Source organism: Fusarium sambucinum, chromosome I, assembly GCF_050947815.1.
Source record: "Fusarium sambucinum isolate potato_lamoka chromosome I, whole genome shotgun sequence".
Classification (NCBI taxonomy): domain Eukaryota; kingdom Fungi; phylum Ascomycota; class Sordariomycetes; order Hypocreales; family Nectriaceae; genus Fusarium; species Fusarium sambucinum.
Genome location: NC_139294.1, coordinates 8325684 through 8351810, shown reverse-complemented (window position 1 = coordinate 8351810; position 26127 = coordinate 8325684). Strand labels below are relative to the sequence as shown.

The window sequence follows — 26127 nt, the reverse complement described above, 5'->3', positions numbered from 1 at the left end:
TCAGCCTGCCTTCATCCTGTTGGGAGTCCAGCCAAGTCGTGATCCCGTATGACTTGATGATCGTCTAGATCTACTTTTTGGACCGGAAGGTGTAGGGGATTGTGATTCATCAACTGTCTCCGAATCATCTTCTTGCTGTGACTGACTGCTCTCCCGATTGCCGATACGGTGTGTGAACGCACTAAGCTTGTCCTTCAGATTGCTTGCGCCGTTCTTTCGGCGTACACCAGACCCACTGGAGTCGTGATTACTCATACTTGAAGTAGGGCGCTCTATCCCAGTCGGGATTCTTTTAAATCCAGGCCTGGGGTGTTGCCCAGCGGGTACCAGAATGTTACTCTGGGGACTAGTGCTGTGAGTGCTGCTGGCATAAGAGTTGCTGGAAGTTGTGCCTTGCAATTGTGGGCTTGCTGTACTTGGCCGTAAAAGTTCAGAGCCAAAGTGATGTTGCCGGTCACCACGAGGATCTTCAATGGGTGTCGGGGGCGTCATCATCAGGAAAGCCGGAACATGGGGACCATGATGAGCAAGGGGGGCCGGAGCTGCGCCACCGTTTCGATGTGATAGTCGGCTCTTGACGCTTGAACTTCGACTACGGCGTCGCATCGCCGACCCTGGACGTACACTACCATGCGTGCTTGGAGCTCGGATACTTCGAGGAGGAGATCGGGAGAAGTCAACGGGAGATGCGCCATACATGCTGGAATCATCACTGTCGTTTATACTGCCAGGATGGTGCTGGGAACCGCCCGAAGACGATGGCGCAATGAGGACTGAGCTGTTAGCCAACACTCGCAGCTTGTCTCGCTGTTCGGCATTGGGCCTGTGTTTCGAGAACTTGTTGCCAATAAGAGCACCCGTGTGAGAAATCAACGCTTTGACTACTGCCTTCTTGAGAGATAAGGCCAGATCCAAGTTGGACCATGTTTTGTTCTCCCACTCAATGCTTGGCATCCTAAAGACAAAATCGTGCACGTCCTCAATGTTGCGATTGTCTTTACCCCGGTAACTCAGGCAAAGAACAACTGACGGCATCTTGATAGAGGCAAAGGTCATGAAATGGCTTGCACGTGTCATCATCTTGGTGAGATCGTCCGAAGGCGGCTTGTCATTGTTGTTTCGCTTCCCAAGTCCAAATCTCGACCTCTTGTCATTTTCTCTCGATTCTCGGTCTTCTCGAGAAGAACGGCTTGTTGACGCACGCGTCAAACCAACTCGAGGGCCCATATTAGAGCGAAGTGACTCATGGGACGCCTTTTTGAGCATAGTCTTGGATGTTCCGGGAGCACGGAAAAGACGGAAGGAATGACCTTCGTTGCCTGTGTTAACACGCAGAGCCTTTCCTGGGGGTGCTTCAGCTTTGGTGTTTGATGTCAAGGTAGGTCGTAATCGGAGTTCAAGAGAACCCGAGCCAGTTGAAAAGGATGACGAAGACGAATGTCTACCCGAGTATGAAGGCGTTGCGCCACCGTTTTCATCATCATATTCGTCATCGTCCTCTCCATCGGCCGTGACCTGTTTCAGCATGAATGGTGAGTCGTTCTTCGCGCCAGCTGACTTCTCGCCATTGATACCAGGGAAGATGTACTCGAAAAGGCGCTTTCCGACCTCATGCTCAAGTTGCACTTTGATGGGAAACAGGTTGACTTCGAATCGGTCCATCACAGGAATGCCTGCAATGGCCTCCAGCATGTGCCAGTAAACTCGAATCATCTCCTTGTGCTCGCCGTCCTGCTGGTGTGGTCTTTCGGGGTCGATGTACGGTGCTATCATTTCTGGATATGTCGCATCAGGCAACAAATTCAGACCAAGAACCTTTCCGACTCGAATGAGGTTGACATGGGAACCATCGGAGTTGTCCGTTCGATCATACTCAAGATCTTTGAGTTGTAACTCTACCAAAGGCTCATTCGAGTCTTGCATGAGGTGCCAAACAATGTCTCGAATAGTGATGTTCCACTTAAGTAAACCGGTGCTATCATCCGAGTTGACGTCAAATTTTCTCTGAGAAGAGGTAATGGCTTTCATCATAAAAAACAACTCGTCCTCACAAGCCGCAAGATCGTTTTCAAGTCGCAACCGATCTTCCCAGCCCTTCTTATCAAGGTACTTTGCATAGATCTGGAAATGGTCCTTGATCTCTTCCATCTGCCTGATACGTTGTTGTAGTTTCTGAACCATGGCAGGAGTGCCACTCAAGTCGCTGAAATCAGACGCGAGGATGATCTTTTCTAGGCGCTCATTTCGTGTCTTCTCCATGGGCTCGTTGTACATGAGAAGATCCAACACGATGACGTACAAAGCGTAGTACTGTGATGAGTTGCAGAGGGCTCTGGCCGTTGGGAATTCGACCCAGAGATTGTCCATGCGGGTCTCCGCGTTGTCTTGAGAAGAACCTTCATTGCCATCGGTGTTGACCTCGTCGTTGTACTTCAAACGCAGAGTGTTGTACTTGTCATATCGAACCATGGCTGAAGTTTTCTGCACAACACGCTTGAATCCAAAGGGATCCGCCTGGAAGTCGAACACAACTTCAATAGGGACCCATGGTGGGAAAGACGAACCGCTCGGTGCACCGTATTTGCTTCCCACATACATTGAAACAGGGCTGGTTTGGAACCACTTACGATGTGTGACAAAGAACTGAACACTGTCCATGTTGACCAAGAATCGGCGTTGGACGAGACCACTGACGTTATCAGATATTCTCTCCTTCTCCATGACTTCCATCACCTTCAACTCCATTCCCTTGGCAGTCGCCAGAACCACATTCTTCTTGTTCTTGTCACTCTGAAGCTGAATCTGCGGGGCAATAATGCGGATGTGGTAGCTGCTTTGGGGAGTGAACTCGTCAGCAATGCCGCCTACCAAGTCTTCAATAGATCCCTCTACAGCGCCGTCCGGATTAGTGCTCCACGTCGCCGACGTGAATTTTCGTCCATCGTTAAGGATCCGCTTGATACGCTCCTCAAGATCGATAGGGTCCTCGTCACCCTTCATGCTGGACGCGCGAGAGCCTCTTCTGCCATCTTGACGGCTGTGCGTAGACTTAGCCTTGCCTGGTTTGGTTTGCGACTTGGCTTTGTTCTGCTCCTCAACGATGTCCAGAATGAATTTGATAGCGGGCCGAGAGAGATAGTATGTAAAACCACGTCTTTGACTGTTTTGGTGAAGATAGCGAAGTACAATGTTTCGTAGAGTATTGTTCCACTTGAGCTGCAAGTTGTGGATGACGAACCGGTTGCTGAACTCGCTTTCGAAATCGCTTGTCGCTGGAATTTCCATTGTCTCGTCTTGAAAAGGAATTGCGGACTCGACGGATTGTCTGCGTCCCTCACCGCTCGCTCTATGAGTGCTAGAAGGGGCTCGAATCCTAGCTTGATTAAGCATGGACTCCAGAAACTCCTTCTTCTCTTGCAATACGTCCGTATGCCTCTGAAAAGCCTTGAACTCGTCCACAAGAACACGGTCTTGTCCGTCGGTTCTGATGACCCTCAGCTCTGCTTCGCCCATATCGCGGTCGTGATTTTCCATTTGCATGGCTAGCTGTTCAAGGCGGTCTTTGATGAGAGAACCCTGGATTCGACGTGGATCATCGTCATGTCTCATTACGCAGAAATGTGTGGGTTCGTTTCCGAAGGGACTGGTCCGCGTTGGGTCACCGGCAATGACTCCACCAATATCTGTTTGTCGGAAGTATGTTAGGCGAGGAGCGTAGGCAAGCGGCAAGATCTTGGTGTCGGGATGAGGTTCAGTCGGTGTTATCCAATCAATCTCGACAAAATCATCCATGTCAATCCAACTGAAGTCATTGTCAGGGATGGTAAAGCGCGATAGATCGGGTTTCTCATCACTTTCGCGAATCATGGTCGCCATGGATCCCTTCTTGATAGCCTCCGTGGTGGTACCCTTCAAGCTTGCTGACACTGCCCGAACGTCGGCGCTAACAAGGTCAAGCTGAGCAGCATGGATTTTGATACCTGAAGTTTTGCTCGCATTATCACCATGTTTGCCTTTACCGAGTGTATTGAACTCCTCTCGGCGCTGATGGAGGTCGAGCGAGAAGCTATCAAAACGAACCTTTAGACCGGTCGCAGAAACTGCATTTTCCGAATGGTCTTCAACGTCTTTGTGCTTGTAGATATGGCTAAGAAATAGTGGCGCAAGCAAGATGTTGTACTTAACAGTGGCCAAATGCCGACCAAATTTCTTGCTGTTCTTCTCGCGGCCTGGAAAGAGACTACCCTGGCGGATTGGCAATGAGAGTGGCTGTCCAAACAAACCCCACCAGTTGAAGAAGTGGGTGAAGAACCTCGGGGTAAGGTGGATTGTATTGTAACTTCGGGAAGGTTCTGGGTTATCAGAAAGCCAGTCGCGATCGGCTGGCGCATGAATGGCAATGGAAAGATGGATGTGTCGACTCCTAAAACCACGCAGCGCATCATAGGGAAGACCGCTCGCATCAGGTTTGGCGAAATGTGGATTCTTGAGAACGATGTCGTAGTGAGGTCGAAACTCAAAGCTTCGGACGCCCTCTTCAATAGCACGCTCAAAAATGAGGCCAGCCATAACTTTGACTTTGCCAGACAATTTCATAACAACCTTCTTGAAACTTGCCTCAGACTTGTAGTTGTCTTCAGGTAGATAGCTGTCAAAATCATATTGTCGCCGAGCTTGTTCCCGAACCTCATGACTATAGTCGGGCACTGCAAGAATGTATTCACCACTTTCGACTGAGATGAAACCCTTCGGGTCATCGTCTGCGTTGATGTTCCATCGGATATCATTGCGCCAGCACATGAGGAAGCCGGCTCCATTTCCAGTCATTGCATATGGATTACGTGTACCCTTGAGGGCAAGATGCACGTCTCCGTCGCCCTTCCACGATGCGTGTATCCTAGAGTGGAAGTTGAGTCGAAGCTTATCCCAGAAACCAACACGTTCAGATGGGTCAAATTGAGGTTTTGTAAACGATTCAATGACCATCATCATGTCTTGGATAGCGGGTTGATAACAAGGACCCCATGTGATGCGTGTAGGCAAAGCACTGTTGACGTCCATGTACACATCGGAGTATGACTTGACGGGTCCAATAGTGCGTCTAACTTCGATCGCGAAACTGCCCTCATTGGAAGACCCCGGTAGAGAGGTCCTTGGAGGCACAACGTTAACTCTAACACGGCGGGTCGACTCGATACCTCGGAACTCTTCAGCAATAACAAAGTTTGCCTTTACAGACACAGCCTGGATTTTTGCCGACTGCCCGTATTTCATAGGAGGGATGTGCACAAGCGGCAATGGGTAGTCTCGTAGCGTCACCTTGGCCTCTCCCATGGCAATGCTGACATGCATCGGAACCAGTAAACTGTACTGCGTATCCTTTGGCATGCCTTTGCCAATTTTGTGGAGGAAGTCTGGCAAGTCTTTCAAGGGGAATGTAGGTTTGTCGATCATGAAGTGCAAGTCACTAATAACAGCAGCCATAAGAGCTGGTCTCGGTGGTACTTCCAGCAGATTCTCGGCCTCTTCAACGTCTTCTGGCACTTGGTTAGGTCCCCAGAACTGGCCGCGAGACTCCTTCATGCTATCTTGAGAAATCTGATAAGCACGGTCGATTCGTTTCTTCCAACTTTGAGCATTGAACATGTCGAGGTGACTCCTAGCGTAGTGCTCGGTAACTTTGGAAACACCGTTGAGGTGAAGGGAGTCAGTGTTGGGGTTGTATCTGGGGATCCTTCCATGCTGAGTGTTTGACCGCACGTCTCTTGCCTCAAGATCATCTACGCTTCGGCTTCTGCTGCCTGGAGACTCGGTCATCTCAGGTCGACCTCGTGGGAAGGTGGATCGCGAGCGGAACTTGCTTGTTCCCTTACGGATTTCATCTTCGCGGACTTTCTTAAGTTTGACTTTGAAGGCGTTTTCACGAGCAATTCGCTGTGTTTGTTCGATAAGACCGGTGCGATAGATCATGCCCAATTTCCATTCAAAGCCACCATCTTCAAGCTCGAACAGAAAATTGCGGGTCCGAACAGATACTTTTGGAACTGACTTTGGCCCCTCCGGTTTCTTTTCCAGGATGTACTCGTTGGTACCTGTTCTGAAACGATGGTGGAGCTGCTGCACTGCTTTGATCACATTAGTGAAATTGTCGGTTACGCGACTCAAGATGACCTCGTGCGGCACAGCGATGCGCACAGCTTCCGCCACTATGTCAACCATCTTCTCGTCAATAACACTTCCTGTAGGTGTCTTTCGGCGAGATTCTCTGAAATCAAGGCGCCCTGCCTTGATGCTGAGTAAACGAGCCCAGACATTGCGCATGCGTGGTGGCTCTGTGTACAGCCGCACAAGTTTGGCAGAAACGTATGGAGTAGACCATCGCTGTCGGCCAACCTCCAGGCCATACATATGCAGCATCATAGCTGGATCATGAGGCATATCGGCTTTGAGTTGCACAAGGGCTGCTTTGAAGTCAAGAGTGACTAATTCAGGAGTAATAGTCGTCAGTCCAGGGTCTAGATCTGGAGTTCCAGGAGGAGCCAGTCGGTTGGCTCCAGGGACCAGATTGACATAACTTCCCTGCTGCTTTGGCCGTGGAGCATCGCGACCAGTTCGCATGAATGCTTTTCTTAGTGTCATGACAGCAACGCCAACAGCGTAGTGTCGGTAGAGCGAATACTTGGCGCGAATGGTACGAACGCCCACTTGGATATTAAACGTTGGGCCATTTGCATCGCTTGACGCGCCGAGCGAAAGCTCAAGCCTCGGTACGCTAAGAAAGGCCTCGGGCTCAAGTGTATCAACAGCATCCATGATCTGTGCTTCAATGCCGCTAGCAAAGAGGGTGAGCTTCCTCCCGTCACCAGTATTTTGTGACTTCTTCTTGATTCTAGGAGAATTCGGAGGAGGGGTCCAGTCCGAGTCGGATTGGTTGATGGAACGACTGTTGGCCCGTCTTCTAGAAGTCCGTCGTTGAAGTCCATCAAGACGATGAGCTCGATATTCGGTTGAAACTGTGTCCCAGTGTAAAAAGATTCCACGTGTATCGTCAGATATCTCCTCATCAATTCCTGCGATTTCCACGTTGAAATCGGCTGCATTAAATTGAGCCCTCAATAGCCAGTTGGGCATAGACCGAAGGAAGTTTTGACCGCCCTTGGATCGAGAAACGGGACCCTTTTCTGCTTCCACGTCGATACGCAACTCCTGAACGATCTGGCGAAGACCGTCAGTAATCTCGGGTCTCACCATGCTGATCGAGCAGGACTGGAGATTGCCGGACACATCGACATAAACATCCGGTCGAGCACCAAGATTGAGTTTCATATCAAGTGACTCTGTTGTGACAAGGTTAAATCGTTCGCCATGGTTTGTTTGGTAGTAGAGATCGTGCGACTGAAGTCGAAATGAACCATCAAGAGAATAGTGCATTTCGGCCATGACACTATGAGAAGATTCCACATCGAGCGAAATCGAGGAGATTGATGAAATTATAAGATCGAAATCGTCCGGGTCCTCTGCCTTTTGCAGTGGCTGGAGCTTTATACGAACAACAGGCTCGTGCATGGAGAATTTGTAGTTGGCTTTCGGAAGAAGGCGAGAAATAAGATGGTGGTTGTCGTTCTGCGCTTTCGGTGCCTTCGGTTTTGATTTGAAGAGGGCAATCAGCACCGGCAGATGACGAGGATCCAAATCTACCGAAGGAGAGGTGACTACAGAGTTAGCAAACATAATGTTGGCGTTTCTTTCGTCCACTGTGCTGGCCCGCGAGACTTCAACTGTCTTGGAGAGCAGCGTCGTCTTGATCGTTGTCGTAGCCATCGGGATATAGAGAAGGCGTTCGGGTTGACCGTGGCCATCGTCCAAGCCAACAGATATAGATAGAGCAGCAGCCAGGGCCTCGTGTGCAATAGCTTCGGCGGGAAAATACATCCTGTGAGCTGGCGACTTTGAATCCAATCTATGCAGATCTATGCCAACCTCCTTCATCGCGGCGTTCAATTGGATCGGCGTTGACCCAGGCTTAATAGACTGGACCTTTTTGCTCATGCCCAAGAAACTCACTGCGAACTGGATCTCCTTGATGCCTCTTAGAATGGAACTGAAAAACTCTTTAGAGTCGGAAACTGTCCTCATTAAGTCTTCGCTTGTTGTTCCTGGCTCGTCGATTTCCTGGGCAATGTTGCCCAAGAAGATATCAACAGGTTCCTCATCAGCGCCAGGTGTCTTGACTTCAGCTCGGTGTTGCTTTAGCCGGTTCACGCATGCTTGTAAGTCATCAAATGGAATGTGCAATCGTCCCATCTTGATAGCCACAGCAGCTTCACGCAGACCCTCCATTGACTTGTACAAATGCCCGTGGACATTGATAAAAACCTGATCGAGAATTTCCATAGATTCATGACCTTCAGCCGTGAAAAGGACGCTACGTAACGAAGCAGTCCATTCCGCTTGTTGGTCTTTGCCATGGCGATCGGCCAATCGAGCAAAGAAGCGTACGCGGTCAACCATCTTGCGGCGCGTATCGACTGCGAGGGTGAAGCTTCCAACCTGAACATTGCCAACGTCGACAATGTTGACAGCTGAGTTAGTCGCGACCACATCGACGAGCTTTAGCCAGCTTATGTTGCTATGAAGCCGCTTGATCTGGTCTTTTATGCGTGTAAGCTTCTTCCATGTCTCGCTTCGAACCACCGTGCTCGTAGCTCGACGTGGCAGTTGTGGTTTTTGTCGGGCTGTGGTTTTGGCATCGGATTTCTTATCGTTCGTGACTTCAGAATCACTGCCCTCGGGACCCAGTTCAACGGGTTTGTTTCCTTCCAGCTCATTGACGTCTATCGTTACGACGAGTTCACTCAAGACAACGCTGCACCATGTCGGCTGGGCAAATGTTGGGCGGTGGACGTGGACCCCAAGGCCCCTGATTTCTATTCTGCATCCATCTCGTGGTGTCCATGCTATTCGGCGCAAGGACAGGTAGCCTATTCGTTGGATCGATACACCGGTGAGGATTCGGAGGACGGCGAGCAAGACGAAGGACGATAGGTACAGGAGGACTAGACAGCCGAAGAAGAAGGTTGGGTTAAGGAGAGCCATTCTGAAAAGGCACCTACGAGCCTCTCCCACCAAGATGACTACCACGATACAATCAGCTACGAGCGGTGAAAAGTGGCGTGGTATCTTAACTTACATTTCCTGATTGTGGAAGAGATACCATGCCTTCACTTGGTCTGACTTTAATTGAGTGAGGCGAGCTATGCCATCGCCGCAGGCTTGCGTATAAATTGCGAGTCTATGTTGCCGATCTTCCGGTTCCTCGCACGCAAATTGTCACGGAGCGTTTGACTGAAGACGAAGAGAAGGTTTCGGTGGATGAGATGCGCCGGTAGCAGGAAGTATGTTGCTTATAGCCCCGTGTCTAACTCGAGGATGCTAGTCGTAAAGTGGAAAAGTAAACTCAACAGAGCTGACTTTTTATTATCGGGATCGACGGAAGTATATCGAACGCGATGCTCTACTAAGGAGATTTGGGGGAGTTTTGTGACGTCAAGGGGGTCTGGATCCACGGACGAGGGTCGCTCGCTGTTCGAGAAGGGAAAAAAAGGAGTGTTACGCTGGCGCAAGCGTACAGGGCAGAAGATGACCGGAACAGGGCAGGGCGCGTTGCGAAATAAAAAAAAGCGTCAATTATTTTTCTGCAAAAAAGCAACTTTAGCGGGGGATATGTAAAGTTAAGTTGGAAGAAGGACACTCAGATAGTACGTAGGTAGCTTTGAATAGCCGGATAAGATCTCAAGATGTATTGGCCAGCTCGTGTTTCTTTGGCTTGGACGGACGAACCGAACCGCACCTGGAACTTGCCCTGAGCTTGCTGACCTTGCAGGATCCAACACGATAACGAGTACGTACTCATTCTTCGATGAATCCCCACTCAACTCAGATGAACAAAAGCTTGAGAGGTCTCTAACCTTGCATCAACAAGCCACCAAACCTCACCTCACCTCACTCTACTAAGTAAGATCAATTAGGGCAAGCACGGACCCGATTCATTTAGCAGGGAGCGCCTTGTAAGACATTTCCTAGTCACCACCAATCTCAACATCTCCGCAGTATTACTACCTATCTCAAGTACCGTCTGTAAAAAGGAGACGAGGTCCAGAATGGATAGGAGATGTCGCTTCATATAATTTCTGAATGTCTTCATTTCCTGCGTAACACAGATCTTCACGCCAGTAGCCTTGTTGGAGCCATTCAAACTTGTGCCACGTAACCAACAGTTCAATTGACTCGTACTTGGTGTATGTACAAAGTCCGCACCTACTTTAGCAATAAATACAATGTTCCATTGCTCTAAGTATGTTATTGGCTGAGTACCAGTGCGGGGAATGTATGTTGTCTTTGAGTTCCGTATCCATCTAGAGCCGGATATTCATGTCCATCGAACCCATATCTCAGTTTCCTGAAAGGGACAGATGCAGATTTCCAAGTCGAGTTACCACTCGAGTACAGAGTACGGACTAGGTATTTGGTACCCTTACAGAATGTGGTCTGAGTGTCTTTAATCCCCCCCAAACCTGGCCAACTTGGACTAAATGATCCAGGTGCCATAGTAAAGACGTACCCCAGATGGCATCAATAGCATGCATGGTCGATCTAGTGCCACGGATGATAAAGACAAAAGGCCTGCGAAGTTCGGCATCAGGGCGCAAAGAAAACCCTAAAAACACTACTGTAGCAACAGGTGATGCGATGCGTGCGCAATGAAGCCTCAATGTTTTGTTTCATTTCCACTACTTCGCTTTTTCAACTCTATCTGCGTCATTGTTGTTTCATTCCGCAGTGGCCTCTGATAAGCTCGCCAGTATACGGCTTGCCAACATAGTAGCGTGTCATAGCGGTGTTTTATTCCCAGTTGGTGTCCAGGTATTATCCTTACTCAACAGCGCATTTCAGCCAAAAGTTCTAACAAATCGCAAAGAAAAGAGAAAGAAGAACGATGCTTGAGCTTTCAAATGATACAGTTCGAGGATATGATATTGATGTTATTGCGTCGACGGCTTATTTCTAGATTCCTCCTCAGCTTGTTTCCGTAGTTCAACAATACGCTCGTCAATAAGCGCAATGTCAGCATCTATCCGTAGCATCTTTTCAAACATCATATCCTTATACTCCTGGTCTGTGAGCTTCTTGAGCGGAGTCCACCGCGTGAGGAATCCTTCCTTATCATCATCCACCTTGGGCTTGCGAACTGCCATGCGGTTTGCTATTATCTGCCCAACAGCTCCCACTGTTGTCCAGACAAACATAGCGGGCAGAATATTCTTGGGTCCCCCTAATCACGGAGTTAATTGTGAAGCATTTGTTGTCTTGTCTGACTTACGGATCAAGCCACCAACAGCGCCTGCTGCTGTACCAGATATTGCACTGGCCATTGTCTTTTCGGAATTCTTGAGTCTTTCCTCACCGCCCCATGCTTTTAGAACAATACCTCTTGTGACTTGAAAAGTGTCAGTTGGAACAAATAACTTTTTCAGTTGTGTCGAATGGTCAACTTACACCAAAAGCTCGTTCCTAAAGTGAACCATTGGAAACCCGAAACCGCGCCCCAAATTATAGGGTTTGCCTCTTTAAAAATCGAGCCTCCAACACCAGCCAGAACACCAGCAGTGCCTACGCGATGTTAGTACGGGCTGTGCGAGGATACATCAAAGCAACTCGCCAGCGTAACCACCAAACTTCAGGGGTGGTAGCACAAGATCAACGACTTCGGGAGAGAACAGCCCACGAGATGACTGGCGTTGATGCAAGTGCATCATTTGAGGCTCTCGGCCTCCATTCTCAGTCATGATGCGATATGCTGGGGTGTAGAGACGAGAAATGCTGATACAATGATGGTGATGTGAGTGGTTAAATAAAATTACAATAGGTAAAAAATGAAATAATGTTACATGATCCGCTTCACAATTGCCATCGTCCGACTTGATATTGGGGTTGATGAGGCTCTGGCAGCGTCTGTATCTCAAGTTTTCCTAAGCGGGTAAGGACCAATAGCAGGGAACCACTAAAGACTGGGACAAATCCCGTGACATGACATGGAGATGCATGGCCAATTGAGTGGATTTTGAATGTGCACACCAAAAGTGATGACAAAAAGAGTAGATCATTTAATATCTTATCTAAAGTTGTAATCTAGAGGTAAAAATTGAGAGGTTGATAGAATTAAAGTCTATATATAACCAGTACTACTTTCTATAGGCATTCACGAGAACAACATTGCAAAGTATTATTACTACTATTATTACAGGCGTGTATTTCTTGAATCTTGCTTGATAACTTACCTAAAAGTAGAATGCGGTGATTTCATAGCGTTTTACCCACCTGCCGGCTCTTTCACCCGCTGGTGTTGCTCAAAATGCAAGCGAGACAGCGTTCGAGTAGAGGGGTTAATTGGTGGGGCTTGGCCTCAAAAAGGGCTAGCGCCCACTTCAGGCCTGGACTGCAAAATTAAGGCAACCCTCAACTGGCGCTTCCATCATCATATTTTTCCACTACGCCGAGCAAATTTCAACTCGTCAACCCCAGACTCGGCAACATTGGTCGGGGCAAGTTAACAGTTCGCAACGCCCTTTTTCTCAAAAAATTACTCGATCGACTCGCGAGACTCTTTTCGATCTCGCCCTTCTCTACTGAGCGAAAGCTGAAGCTGAAACCCCGGTCGGCTTCGCCCTAAGCACTCGTTGGCGCATCGATCTAGGAATCGTTGCGCTTGCTCGCCTAACCGCAATCATGGGTGAGTACTATATACTGCTGTCCTGCGGGACCCCTCTTTGATTACATGCCATAGGCCATCAACAGTTGCTAACTATGCTTCAGCTCCTAAGAAGAAGGAACAGCAGAAGATGTCCCTTGGGGACTTTCTGGCTGACAGTATGTCTTGTCCCGCCCCTCGCCTGCGCACTGCACCCCGCCGCATGCCCCTCGTTGACCCCATACTGACTATGACTTACAGGTTTTGGTGGAGGCTCGTCTTGGGCTGATGAAGTAGAGGAGACCTCTTACGGTAAGCATTGTTCCTCCGTACGCACTATTGTCTTCGATTGCTAACTTCTTTGTAGCTACTGGTATGTGCCATGTTATATACGATCAATCAATTATGGTGGACTGACCAGATTCAGGCACTCAGGCTCTGCCCCCTTCCGATCGCTCTCGGTATACCAGCAACCTCAACTCTTCTTCCAGCTGGCAGGACCGGGGTATGTGTTGATTTTATCCTCAAGATTACTCAAGCTTACAGTTGCAGGTTTCTCCGTTCGCGAAGCTGCCCCTCAGACTCTCCCCGATAAGCCTCCCTATACCGCTCACCTCGGTAACCTGGCCTACGATGTTACCAACGATGCTGTGGCCGACTTCCTTACAGGCTGTGGTGTCGTCAACGTCCGTCTCATCGAGGACCGCGAGCTACAGCGCCCCAAGGGATTCGGTTACGTTGAGTTTGAGACCCTTGAAGGTCTCAAGCAGGCCCTTGCCCTTGATGGTGAATCTTTCGGCGGACGAATGATCAAGATCAAGGTTGCCGACCCTCGTGAGTTAACCCACATCCTTCACACACTAGTTTTCGACTAACATTGCGTAGCTCGTGGTGGTGATCCTGGCCGAGGAGATTCTATCCGTGAGATGGGCGCCTGGGACCGCAAGGGTCCTCTGGCTGATGCTCCTTCAAGGGGTGGTGCCCGCGACTTCGGTGACCGTGAGCGTCGACCTCGCGATCCCGCTTTTGAGAGCCGTCCCCAGCGTGAGTTTACCTGGGAGCGACATGGACCTCTCGCTCCCCTTTCACCTCAAGAGGGCTCTGGTTCGCGAGATGGAAGCCGTCCCCGTGCTTCTCCTGATGTGCAGGGTGACCGCAGCGACTCTTTCCGTGGCAACCGTCGTGACTCCCCTGCTTGGGGTGAGGCTCGTGAGGGTGGTTCTCGTCCTCGCCCTGAGAGACCTGAGCGTCCTGAGCGAACCGCCACAGCTGCCGACAAGGACATGCAGTGGCGCGACCGAATGCGTCCTGACTCCGCCAAGCCTATCTCGCCCGATGGTAGTGCCCCCCCTTCGCCCGCTCTTTCCAACGCACCCACCGCTCAGGGTGGACGTCCTCGCTTGAATCTCCAGAAGCGAACAGTCTCCGAGGCCCCTGACGCCTCATCAAACGCAGCTGGAGAGGCCAAGGCCAGCCCCTTCGGAGCCGCTCGTCCTATCGATACAGCAGCAAGAGAGAAGGAGATTGAGGTCAAGCGCCTGCAGGCTATCCAGGAGAAGCGCGAGGCCGACGAGAAGGCCAAGGAGGAAAAGCGATTGGCCAAGGAGGCTGCTGCCAAGGCCGAGGCCGAGGCTGAGGCTGAGGCTGAGGCAAAGGCTGAGGCAAAGGCTGAAGCTGACGCTGCTGCGGCTAAGGAGGCTGAAGCTGCCACCGAGACTAAGGAGGCCCCTCAGACAACAGAGGAGTCTGCAGAGCCCAAGGCTGAGAACGCCAATGACGAACAGAAGGTCCCCGTTCGAACCCGGGAGCCTCGAGAGGCCCCTAAGTCAAGAGCAAACGAAGCTTCAAGCTGGCGCTCTGCCGGTAACGATCAGCGAGGACCCCGTGGAGGTGCCGGACCTCGAGGTGGACGTGGTGGACGTGGCGGTATGCGAGAAGCTCGAACTGGGCCCCTTCGATCCAACGGCGCTGCTCCCCAACAAGCTTCTGGTTCCCCTGATGCCGAGCCTGCTACCCCTACAGCCGATGATGACGGTTGGACCACGGTGCCCAACAAGAAGGGTCGCCAGGGTCGCGCGATGGGACCCTAGAATGTGTACATATCGCCCCGTTTCTCTACGGTTTGACGACTGAGAATGCTTCAGCACAAGGCGTGGGTCGTCTGGCTTGAAGCCAAGAGCAGCGACTGCTACTTGGATGTTGCAATTTCTATCGTGAACAACACCCATCTCATACATATCCTCGACAATCTGATATTATAGGTTGCCAGGGCATGGAATTTCTCTCAGCCTTAGTTTTATATGACCACGGCATCCTGTTTTCCTCGTCTAACCGCCACACGTTGGACTCATGATCAGCTTCCGTGTCTACTTCACTCACTCAGGGGACCAGGAAGGCATTTTTGAGCATTTAACATTTGGCGTTTCGAGACAAAAGCAAAAAGAACGGCGGCGAATGGATGGATGAATGGAACGGAAACGTGGCATGCATTTGAATGATCACAGCTCTCTTATTTCTTTATGTTTTCTTTTTTTGATTTCCCCAAAAACGTCTTTGCCGCGTGATGACGAGAGGAAGAAGGGTTAGGGTGGGGGGTAGGAAGAGGTGAAAGAAAGTAGGAGAGGGACTGAAAAGTTGCTTGCTCGATATAACGAGCACAGGGCAGTTTGTTTTCTCTAGACTTGGCAAGCAAGTTGAAGCCAGATCGAATCACGACATGAGCTCAAATTTGTATGCTAGGCGGTTTACGGGATCAATGAAATGTTCTTTGTTTATTTCTAGTTTCCCTGTCTTTTTTGTTTCACTGTTTTCTTGGTGTTGATACCTCATCATGCTTTCAAAGGGATTCAGTTGGATCTGTCGTTGGGTGAGGATAGATGTGACTATAGACGAGTAACGACCACATGATATCCCTCCTGCCTTGTGCTATTGCCATTCTTATAGATAGCCAAAGACTCATTTGCTTCCTTGATCCTCCCATCGGGGCATTAGAAAAACTGGCCGCTAAGAGCATGAGAGACGAAATTAGCAGGTCAGCCTATGCTCCTTAGACTATCGTTCTTAGACTACTTATTTTTGTATCCAAAGACTAGCCTCCTGCTTCCATAAACGAAAGCCCTCGAGAACATTCCTCCTGACGCCTTCACTCACAAAGTCAAGTTTCCTACCGTCCTTGAAAGTGCTCCTCAAGGCTTCTTCTTCCGTCACCCACGCAAACTCAGCATGCTCGTCCTCGTCAATCTCGACATCCTCGCAGCTCTCCACATCCACCCAAACAGTTAGCTTTCCCCAAACTCCATCATCGGCTCGGAAAACGAGCATATCATACAGCACTTCCAGGTCCTTTTCCAGCGGGTCGTCAGGCATAGGTTCTTCGATGGGTGCTATACCCACGACGCCTTTCACCGCCTTGGCGCGCAGGCCGGCTTCTTCCCAGAGTTCGCGAACGGCGCCAGCGACGAGATCAGCGTCTACATCGTCGACGGAGCCGCCAGGTACTTCCCATAGCAGAGGCCATGAGTCATGGGCTGCGCGACGAAGAAGAAGGATTTGGCCTCGGGGGTTGGTAACGAGTGCGCCAGCGATTAGATGCTGAATTGGAGGGTGACTTGCTCTAAACTCAGCTGGTTTGGAGGTGAAGGCGTTGAGAGAGGGGGGTATCATGTAGGAAAGCGGCGGGGAGGGCGGAGGCGGCGGCATGGCGAGTTATGCTACGACGTGAATAAGTCGACGAAGGTCTGGGCATGTAACCTTTACGATTTGCAGTAGGTTGCTACAATGGTTATCGTCCAATGTCCCCGGTTGTTTCCTGATTGTTGGGGTTTGTGATGTGGTGTTTATATGAGAGTTGTACTTGATGGTTTGGCTTCCAAAGTATGATTTGGTGGGCTTGTATGATTTCGAAAAGCGTGCAGACTTGTCACAAAGGTTAGGTAGTATAGGGCTCATATGAGAGTTGTACAATAATTTGATACCTGATTTAGGCTGCGAGCTGAGGATGATTGGTTGACTTGCTGGTTGGTAAGAAATGCCTCCCACGCCCAGGCCTCAGGGTATCAGAAAAATTGACCGCTAGAAGCATAAGAGACGAAATTACTAGGTCAGCTTATGCTCCTTAGACTATGGTTCTTAGACTAGTTATTTTTATTCCTAAGACTTAGGAGGCCAACTTTTCTGTTGCCCATCAGCCTACTAACCTACCTGTCTGGGTACCTAGGTTGAGTCATATGCAAGCCATTGCCAGGCAGGAACAGCCGAGTGAGTGGCCCAGAACCTTTCTGCCTTGAGCCTTCTACGACATTTCAATATTCGCAGTGGTTACTCAGTTGAGCTGGTCAGACTGAGGCTTACTTTACCCAACTCAGCTATGACAACTACGTGACTTATTTGCCAACAAGTCTATATCCAATGTACAAAGCTTGATGTGATCTGTAAATGTCTGGCAATGGAAGTTTCCTCAAGGTCATATTTGTGAGCAATTAGGATACACTATATCTATTCAAGGCTCGACCATCTCATCTAGGTAATTCATATCGTTGGTCCCATCATGTAGTACCTATCCTGTACTCTATGTATCAACGCCTCGTCAAGAGCCCCTGGGGTACTCTTCAAAACGCCAAAGCCCAGACATCACTCCATCATAAATCTACCCGCTTATTAAAAATGCACGCATGCTAACCCAAACCCTCCCAAAAAAGCATAGAAACGAATTATCACCAACCAGACACCTAAGACATTTTGGCGCCGACCTCTTCCATTCCGTACTCATCCCACTCATCTTCTCCTCCAAGCTTTCTGCCTACCCAGATACCAATGGCTGTCGCCAGGCTGCCTACCAAAAACCACCCTTCAAACCAGCCATCGACAAACGCAGGGCTCAATGCACCTCGCAATACACTCCCGACTGCTGAACCCAAGGCAGAAGGCAACTGACTGCGTAGCAAGAGAGCGGCGGAGATGACATAAGTCGCTGCGATCTGTCCAACAACCAGTGCCAGATTTGCTTGAGCTTGACGAAGTAAGCCGGGTGTCCACTTGGCAAAGAGGTGGAATGTTTGGACGACACTGTTGGCGCTTGCAACAAGAATGACACCGCTAAGAGCAAAACTGATGAGCCGCGCCCATGCGAGCTGGTCAAGCTTTGGGTCCCAATGGCGAGCGAGGATACTCAAGAAACGGTTGATAGGATCAGTGTTGGCAAAACTTGACGTGGGTGAATAAGCTCGGCGAATGGTCGTGATTGTAGTGGCGCCGATACGGTACAGACAGTACAGACTGAAAAGTTGCGAGGGGACAAGGAAAAGTCGACCAAGAGACGTAGACGCACGAACTGTCGCTGCACGATGACTCTTGAGCAGGGACACTCCGGATGCCAGGTTTGCTTCCATAGTCTCGAGACCAGCAATCTCCAATCGTAGAGATCGTATTTCCGCTTCATCGCCAGTTGGCCCACGCAGAGAGCCCATGACTTTACCAACGAGACCGCTTCCCTTGGCAGAGGCTCCAGTCTGCGCGCCAGAAGTCTTTCGCTCGAGATACTGCAGGCGATGGCGTTTCGTGAGGAGCATCTCGTTTGCTGTGTCCCAACCGGCTTGTTTCCTTGCGACGTCAGCGTCTGTGACGGGTCGTTTCCTTCGAGCAGTAAGATCCATAAATGCGTGCCACGGTGACGAAACAGCAGCAAAGCCAGATAGCAGGGCCATCAGTGAGATACCAACGACACCAATGCGTTCCAAGCAGCCGCGCGTCAGCATATCCGACAAGCTTCCATTCCCGTTGCTCGTCTTGCGCATCGCACCCTCTGGAACGGCCTGGCCAACCGACCAAAAGGCAAAAAGCCATCCCATAAACAGAGCTGCATGTAGTCCCCAGGCAAACCGAGGTAGCCTTCCCTTAGCCGTTCTTTGAAAACTCCACCCTGCGCTTGTAACAACTGATCGACATTCCAGCCAAGGCACCAACACGACCAGAAGGAACAGCAGACTTGGCACTGTTATTCTCAAGGCCAAATTTCTGGAATCAGCGTTCACGACCTCAATTATTTCATCCATGATCAGCGCGCCGAGTGTAGCGGCCAATCCAACAGTAAGACCAAACGTCCAGGCTGCACCGCGCCGTCTCCAGCTCTTAGCACCGTGTTCAGCATGGACTTGTCGCAGACAAGCTGGCGCATGTGTAGGCAGAACGTGGTCTTCACCGTCGCGCGAGTCGGCATCGGTACTTAATCGAGGGAAGACATGGCGGACGACGAGGATCGATGTCGATATGCAGATAAAGAGAAATGGGAGGGCGGAGATGGACGAGGCGAGAGTGACAGGCCGGGGAGGTATTTCGCAGGCATCTTCGCCGCAGCGAGTAAAGGGCCACATGTTGAGATAATTATGTCGTTTCTAATGTGATTATATCGTTTGGTAGGTTATCAAGGTCCGGCGCGGGGCCATGCAGAATGTATAGGAGGAGTCTGCCTCCCTTCGTACGGCGTAGGCGAAAGGGTTGCGATTATTGTCGTTGTGTCGAGGCGCAGCAATTCTCCCTTCAACTGGTATTGCGGGTGCGGGTGCTGGTGCTGCACTGTAGGTATTGAATTGCGTTAAATTGAAACACGTCCCTTGGCCTTGACTTAGACCGAGGAGCGTTGCGATAAGTCGTGTTGAATGAATCTAGCAACGTCACTTTAGGTTCTTCTCTGGGTCTTTTGTTTTTGACAAGGTACAGGTCACCAGCGCAAATCGACTTTGAACTCGTATCGATCTTTGGCTTTGTTGTACCTTCGTATCAGGTGTTTAAAAATGGGATTGTTAGCCCCTGGGTCTGGGGTTCAAGACTGAGAAATGGTGGCTTACGTCGTCGCATCCATTTCCCTGTTACAGTGACGTTGATCTGCCTCAGGCCAAAATTTCACTTCACCTCTGTCGCCGACCTAATGGAATTCAGGGTCCTGTCACTCACAACTTACATCCTTGTTAATAGTTTATCATTGGTCGATTGACTTGATGCATATGCGTTGAAACGCAAAGCATCAATCATGAGCCGCAGCTCTCGGTATCAAAATTGGCCATGCAAGCATAACAGACGAAATTAGCAGATTACCGTATTTCTTTTATTCCTCAGGACTTATGAGACTGACATTTCTGCTACCCTAGTCGCAATCAATGATGCGAAACTTCAATGTGATACATGTCACCTGTTGCGTTCCAGACATATTACAGTGTATCGAATATCTTTAGCGCTGAAACCATCTACCGCTACTGATGAAATAAAGAGCCCCGGTCCTTGAAACAGCCTTGTTCATTCATGAACCGATTCGAAATATCAGGAACATCCGAAACATCCTCGGATACAATCGCATATGGCTTCCCAAGGCACATCGCGGGTGCATGCTGCTAGGATCCTCAACATGCAGTCATCAACATTGCCATTGGCGTTGTTGTCATTGTTCCAGTCACCTCCACTTCCACCTCTAGGTTCACGGCCAGGCTGATCTTGCGCCTCCAAATCGATGCTAGACCTTTGGTCCCGTGCCGGCGTGTAAGCTGGAAGACGATTCTCACCTCCCAGTGAGTTGTTCGTTGTGTTGGCATCCTGACCGGAAGATTGATCTGCGACATTATCCTTAACGTCGTTGTCGTCTTTTATCACACCGCTCGCCATCTCCGATTCCATGAAATCTCTGTCCGCTCTAGGACTGTGCTCAGGAGAATCGATATCTCGTAACCGGTCACTTTCAGGAGGTCCGGTCGTGTGGTCTTGGCAACCGTCTACCTGCTGCAATTCGATTCCATCCTCATCAGTTCCCGGCAGCTGGCGTTGTTCGTTTTGCTAGTTGGAATCTGGCCGCGGAAGCGAATTGGCAGGCTCTGTAGATGAACTTGTCATAACATTGGCATTGCTTTTTGGGTCAACAGCTACAGCCTTTCCTGCGCCTTCGGATTTGTTTGGTGAAACGTAGCTAGAGTTGCACGAAATGGGTATCCTGGAGATCCCCTCCAGAGGATGCTCAGTAGTTGATCGCTTGACCTGTTGGTGTGAAACTTTGCCGATGTGTTCGAGACCTTCATCTCCACTATTCCCTTGCTTATCATGTGTCCCTGAGTTCTGTTCGCCCTTCATCTTCTATGATGTACCTTTCTGGACCGACGGGGTATCGTCTTCATCGTCTAAATCGTCGTCCACCTTCTTCTTCAACGCCTCTGCTTCACCGACCTCCATCTTGTGGAGTTGTTTCAGTTTCTCCTGATCCAGAGCTTGTTGCCCACTGACGACCTCGAACTCCCCAGAGTCGTTATCGCTGTCGTCGTCATCGTCATCATCGCTTTCTCCAGCAGCACTGGCATCATCCTTAACCAATCGCCGGTTCTCTGTCGCTTCACTGGGCGAGCTGACAGTGGGAGAGCCTTGTGGTTTGACGTTAAGCGCCTGGCCATGGTTGAATGGCTTGATCGTGGGATCAAAGGATGCAGGCAACCCCAAGGCGCGTGCGACTTGATGAGCTTCTTCATCAGGAGAGTTTTGAATCTCAAGTTCGTAAGTGCTACTTGCCTCACTATCGGCTTCATGCTTTCCAGAAGTCGCGGCCAACATGCTCACATAAGTCTGTCGTGAAGAGTCGTTGGCCCGCTTAGACTTTTTCTTAACGCGCTTCTCTGTAGGCCGAACCACGACCACAGGTACAGGCGAGTATTGGAGGCAGTACTTGGAAAATGAGTTGCGCGTGTTGACGAGCCCTTGAAGGCCACCAAGTGTACGCCCCCTAGTTCCCACAATGAGCATGGCAGGCTGGTACATCTGGATCTTGAGGGGTTGTCAGTCTAGGGATCTCACAAACGAAGGCGTTTTGCTAACGTACCAGAACTTGGAAGGTTGTATGTAATTTACCAACGGCGTATTCCAGAACGAGGTTGATGGCCCTGTTATTGCCATTGCGGTCAAGAATGCCCCGCATAACTTTATCAGCATCTTCCCGGTATTCCCTATTCGAGTAACGCAATTCCTTCTCGACTACGCGTACGCACACAACTTCATCGCCGTCATCGACAAGCTCTTCCAGCAACCACTGCAAGGCATAATCAGAGTAGGCATGCTCGTCCACTCCAACCATGAAGCACCGGGATCTGCGCCTAGCCTGATATCCTTTGTGTCGAACATTGAGCGTGAGTGAAATGGCATTATTCTTGGTCGGTTCGCCGGTTGGAACATTGTCGAATGCGACATGTTTCTGGAACCTATCGGGCGGGGTCTCGGTTAGCGTCGCCATGGGTGCGAAAAGGCCACAAAACAGGAGGCAAACAGTAGCAATAAAGGGTTTGAGAAGTGACAATGGGCAGGGGAGTGATATGAGAGAAGAAGAAGGTTGTCAATGGCGATCGTAACGGAAAGATTCGAGAGCTCTGCGGGAATTTGGGGGCTGACAATCTGCTAATAAAGGTGGCTGTGATGAAGGATGGCCTGACGATCCAGACCAAATAAGTGACGAGGAGAGTAGGCGAAGACCATCCATCCCCACGTCTACGGTAAGGTTTGTCGCAGACAGCGGGGTAACCATAAATAATAGCGGGAGCTCAGTGGTGGAGTCGAAAAGGTTGTTGTGAGGAATGGCCCGGCCAAGCAAATCAGTTCCACCCAGTCCAGGACCAGGGCATGAATCCATCTTTGCAAGAGAGTATCGTGAATGTGAACCCAGTCGCAAGCCTTGACGGTGATGGTTAACCAGGTCGCGCTGGCCGAACCTTTTTGCATGTTGCAATTGCTGGAAACAGTTGCTCAATGTGGGGACGCATTATCGATGGTCGAAAGACTTCCCTAGTTGCACGCGACACGTTCTTGGCATGGCGTCACATCCATCTTCAATAAGACCGTTTCGGACTCAATCTGACCAACTTTGGTGCAAGATAATAATCGATTCCGGATCAAGCAATTCTCGATTTATGCTTATAAATGTCTTCCGGGGTTCAACGCTCAAGCTGCTGGATGCAAGCGTATTGAGTTTGGTTCAGGTAACGTATCGTTACAAGCGAGATTAGGAGTCAAATTGAGAGGTTGACATTGCAACAGCAAGTGCCTTTACAGTTTGATAGAGGGGAGAAGAGACAAAAAGATACAACATACCTTTTATGATCAGGGGAACTTGCACGTATACGACTATTGCTCATCTGCTGAGGCATTCCCTGCGGCAATTTGGGATTGGTCATTCGACGAAAGGAAACAGAGCCAGTGGAGGACTTCCTTTGGACCATCGTGTCTTGGTTCTGTGTTGGCTTTTGGTCGCTCTCGCGGCTTGAGCTGCGATCGGGTCGTGCATCGGGTGCGAATGAGATACTCGACTTGTGCGCAGAGGAATCATCGTCACTGGCCCTAACACTAGTATTGGATCCATCGACTGTGTTTGAGTCTGGGAAATAGTCGGCCTTTGTGCCACTCGGTGGTGAGTCTTGTGGTGGTATAATGGTTTTGGGAGAAACATCAGAGTCGGTGCGCCTGACTGGAACAGGCATTCTAGAAATGGTGGCCATACTGCTCACGATGCAGCGTTTCCAAGGATGCGATCTCGTAGCGGACTGTAATAAGCCTGGTGGTTGAGTCGGGTCGGTACTCTTATCGATAGATATGACTATCTTGAACGAACGTGTGTAAGTTTGGATGATAGTTAAATGTATCGATGCTTGAACTCGATAATGGTTACTAAGTTTGGTTGAAGAAGTGAGAAACCCCAGGAGGAGATAGATGGGCTAAGGAGCTTTCTGGATGATGAAGAAAGAAAGAAAGAATGAAAGCTCGCGCTTGCACAAAGTTGAGTTTTGGTCAAGTACTAAGGTACGCAATGCTTTCCTATGTCGCAGGGTCTGCCAAGATGTAACTGCCGCCAAGACGGAGAGGCTAACTGGATGACGGACAAGCCTGGCTTGGCCCGGCCTGGCTTAAGAGGAAGAACCGGGGTAGAGCAAGAGTGGATGGCAAAAGAGTAGGCCTGAGGACTCAAGATTGTGACGTCTTAGGTCGATAGTGACGCGGGTTTGTCGAAGTTGAGGAAAGAAGTGAGCTCCTAGTGATGTGGATGCGGGCGCAAGTAGAGAGACGGACAATAGAGCTTTGAGAAGGAAGTACTGGCGGAGATGGCGGCTGGGGGAAAAAGGTACGAGGCGAAATGGTGGAGAAGAGTGCTCTTTACAGTTGCTTGGACAATCTTCGGAATTGTGGTATGTTAATCGGGAAAAAAGCACGTCTGTTGTGCGAAAACGAGAACTATACTTCGTGGTGGTTATGGTGTTGTAGCCTGCCTGCCTGGTTCTTTGTGAGAGCGGAGCTGGCAGAGTATGTAGTGATGACAGAAGATGGCAGGGACAGCGACAGCGGTTGTCACAAAACGGGTGGGTTACTGTATATAAATAAACCGAATGATGTAGATTTACGGTGAATCGATTATTTATTTATTTTTGTACGAGGGTCGCGTAAAGATGGTGTGGGCGTTTGCGTTTATGGCCCAGGTAAGTTGCTTTCGCCGTTTGTATTGTAAGTGGACGAGGTGAAGCCACAGTCGAGATTTGAGTGGCAGCCAGAAATAAATAAGATTTTAAGGTTAAGGTCGATACCAGATCAGCAAAGGCCGGATGAAACTGTCAACTCTTGTTTGCCTTTGACGGTATAAAATGTAGGAACAAAAACAAAGACTGGGGACTCTGGAGAGGAGGAAGATTTAGGTTTTCACTACCGCTTCCTAAGGCCGAGAGGGAAAAGGACAACAGATGTTCTGATAGCTTTGATCCTGATCGCATAAAGGAGGGTAACATCTGAGGAAACCAAGAGGATTTTTTAGACGGTGCCGAACGGATCGGCCCTTGGTCCACGTCAAAACAGACGTGTAGGCCCGAAAGGGAGGGTGAAATTAAACTGGGCAGCAACACGCAACACATACAGTACTATACTAGCACCCGAGATTTGAGTTATGACATGTTACAGAGTGTGCGTGTGGAACGAACGAATAAACCATTAAAGGGTTGAAATCCGATTATCTGCCAACCATCTTTACCACAACGCAGACACACAAGGTGGGATCAAAGTTAAAGATTAGGTGGGTAGATAGTAAATGTGCAAAACGCACAGCTGACGTATCTTACTTTACCTACGTCAAGTCAGAGGCAAGTAAGCCGTTGCAGTACCGCTCTTCAGGGATTGGTTTTCTGCGTGTGACAAACTGCAGGCCAAGACGTAACTCGATTTACCAAGCTGCAAGAAACATGCCTTGTCCGTGCTGAATCATTGGCTGGCCAGGATCAACGACATGCTACGAGTATGTAATAAAGACAGCCCATACTACAAATCTCGAGATTACCAACGTAAGAGGGATGAGGGGAAGCGAGAGGCCTCTTTCACTTTATCCAGAGAAGAATAGGAAATGAACGACACGCGAGCAGTCGGTTAGTAGGTCGAGGTATTACCACAACCCACTCACACTGCACTACACTGACGCTGACTGGGATTTTGATCACATGGAAACTCTCTCTTGATTCTATACTGGAATGAGTAGGGCTACCTTGCTTACCGGGTTTTTAGATGTCCACTTAATAAGGGGGCGTTTAGTTCGGCCGCTTTCCCCTCACTAATGCCACCTTGTTTGGTTTTGGGCAGCCAAAAACGCACAAAGATTTTCATTCATTCATTCATCCATTCAAAGTTGAAGCTCACTCGTCTTTTCGTACAGAGCCAAGTGCCACTGCTACACCAACAGATATGAATGTCTTGGCCCGGCATTAAATTCCCGAGTGTGACTCTTAGCTGACAGACCGCCAAGAGCCACTTACAATATTCGTACATGTATCTGCGTATACCTCTGTGTAGGTATGTGCATGTAGGTATCCTAGCGGCGTTGAGGATTAGTTAGTTCTTTGGGTACGATTCAAATCCATCCATCCCTCCCGTCCGCCCCGGACCCGAGTGGGGCGGGCTTATCTACCCTACGCAGAGCCCACTACGCTCGGGCTTTTCAGTGGAGGACATCCTCTATCCGATGCGTGGAGCCGACTCAGAACAGAGCCTCTAGATCCATCCAAGGACCTCGTTTACGAACAGCCGAATCAGTTTCAACGACACTAGAACCGTTTTCTTGGCTAATCAATATAGCGGAATCCATTCCTGGACATTCACGCACTCGATGGTCCAACTCATGCAGGGCAAAGAAGCGAACCAGAAAAATATACCAAGTACACTTGACTCATCTCGCCATGCCATTTCTTTTGTGAAACTCTTCACCGCATCGTCTTGTCGTACCAGATTAATTATTTAGCCACCAGCTTGTATCATGTATCCTTTGTACAACTGCCTAGCCAGTCAGTTTTCGTATCAAGACCACATGAGGCTCCTTTGGTCTTTCAGCTGTCAGACAAGTT

General features: G+C 49.7%; 6 protein-coding genes across 6 annotated transcripts; 1 reads left to right on the top strand and 5 right to left on the bottom strand.

The window, feature by feature from the left end:
- On the bottom strand, positions 1-9096 carry FSST1_005455 (mitochondrial protein from FMP27-domain-containing protein; the record flags this gene model as incomplete). The annotated part of the gene is made up of 1 exon (XM_083231732.1): positions 1-9096. One exon carries the CDS (start codon positions 9094-9096, stop codon positions 1-3), a length of 9096 nt encoding a protein of 3031 aa, XP_083088885.1.
- A 1946-nt stretch (positions 9097-11042) lies between these two features.
- Positions 11043-11846, bottom strand: FSST1_005454 (uncharacterized protein; the record flags this gene model as incomplete). Its single annotated transcript, XM_083231731.1, has 4 exons — positions 11043-11332; positions 11381-11497; positions 11557-11670; positions 11720-11846. The coding sequence occupies 4 exons, from the start codon at positions 11844-11846 to the stop codon at positions 11043-11045; spliced, it is 648 nt and encodes a 215-aa protein (XP_083088884.1).
- A 940-nt stretch (positions 11847-12786) lies between these two features.
- On the top strand, positions 12787-14838 carry FSST1_005453 (uncharacterized protein; the record flags this gene model as incomplete). The annotated part of the gene is made up of 7 exons (XM_083231730.1): positions 12787-12790; positions 12874-12927; positions 13010-13060; positions 13116-13121; positions 13176-13253; positions 13301-13582; positions 13634-14838. The coding sequence occupies 7 exons, from the start codon at positions 12787-12789 to the stop codon at positions 14836-14838; spliced, it is 1680 nt and encodes a 559-aa protein (XP_083088883.1).
- A 979-nt stretch (positions 14839-15817) lies between these two features.
- Positions 15818-16447, bottom strand: FSST1_005452 (NUDIX hydrolase domain-like protein; the record flags this gene model as incomplete). The annotated part of the gene is made up of 1 exon (XM_083231729.1): positions 15818-16447. The coding sequence occupies one exon, from the start codon at positions 16445-16447 to the stop codon at positions 15818-15820; it is 630 nt and encodes a 209-aa protein (XP_083088882.1).
- A 1028-nt stretch (positions 16448-17475) lies between these two features.
- FSST1_005451 (Abscisic acid G-protein coupled receptor-domain-containing protein) lies at positions 17476-19116 on the bottom strand (the record flags this gene model as incomplete). The annotated part of the gene is made up of 1 exon (XM_083231728.1): positions 17476-19116. One exon carries the CDS (start codon positions 19114-19116, stop codon positions 17476-17478), a length of 1641 nt encoding a protein of 546 aa, XP_083088881.1.
- A 943-nt stretch (positions 19117-20059) lies between these two features.
- On the bottom strand, positions 20060-23238 carry FSST1_005450 (universal stress protein; the record flags this gene model as incomplete). Its single annotated transcript, XM_083231726.1, has 5 exons — positions 20060-20548; positions 20627-20778; positions 20872-21538; positions 21594-21969; positions 22853-23238. 5 exons carry the CDS (start codon positions 23236-23238, stop codon positions 20060-20062), a joined length of 2070 nt encoding a protein of 689 aa, XP_083088880.1.
- Positions 23239-26127: the final 2889 nt, after the last annotated feature.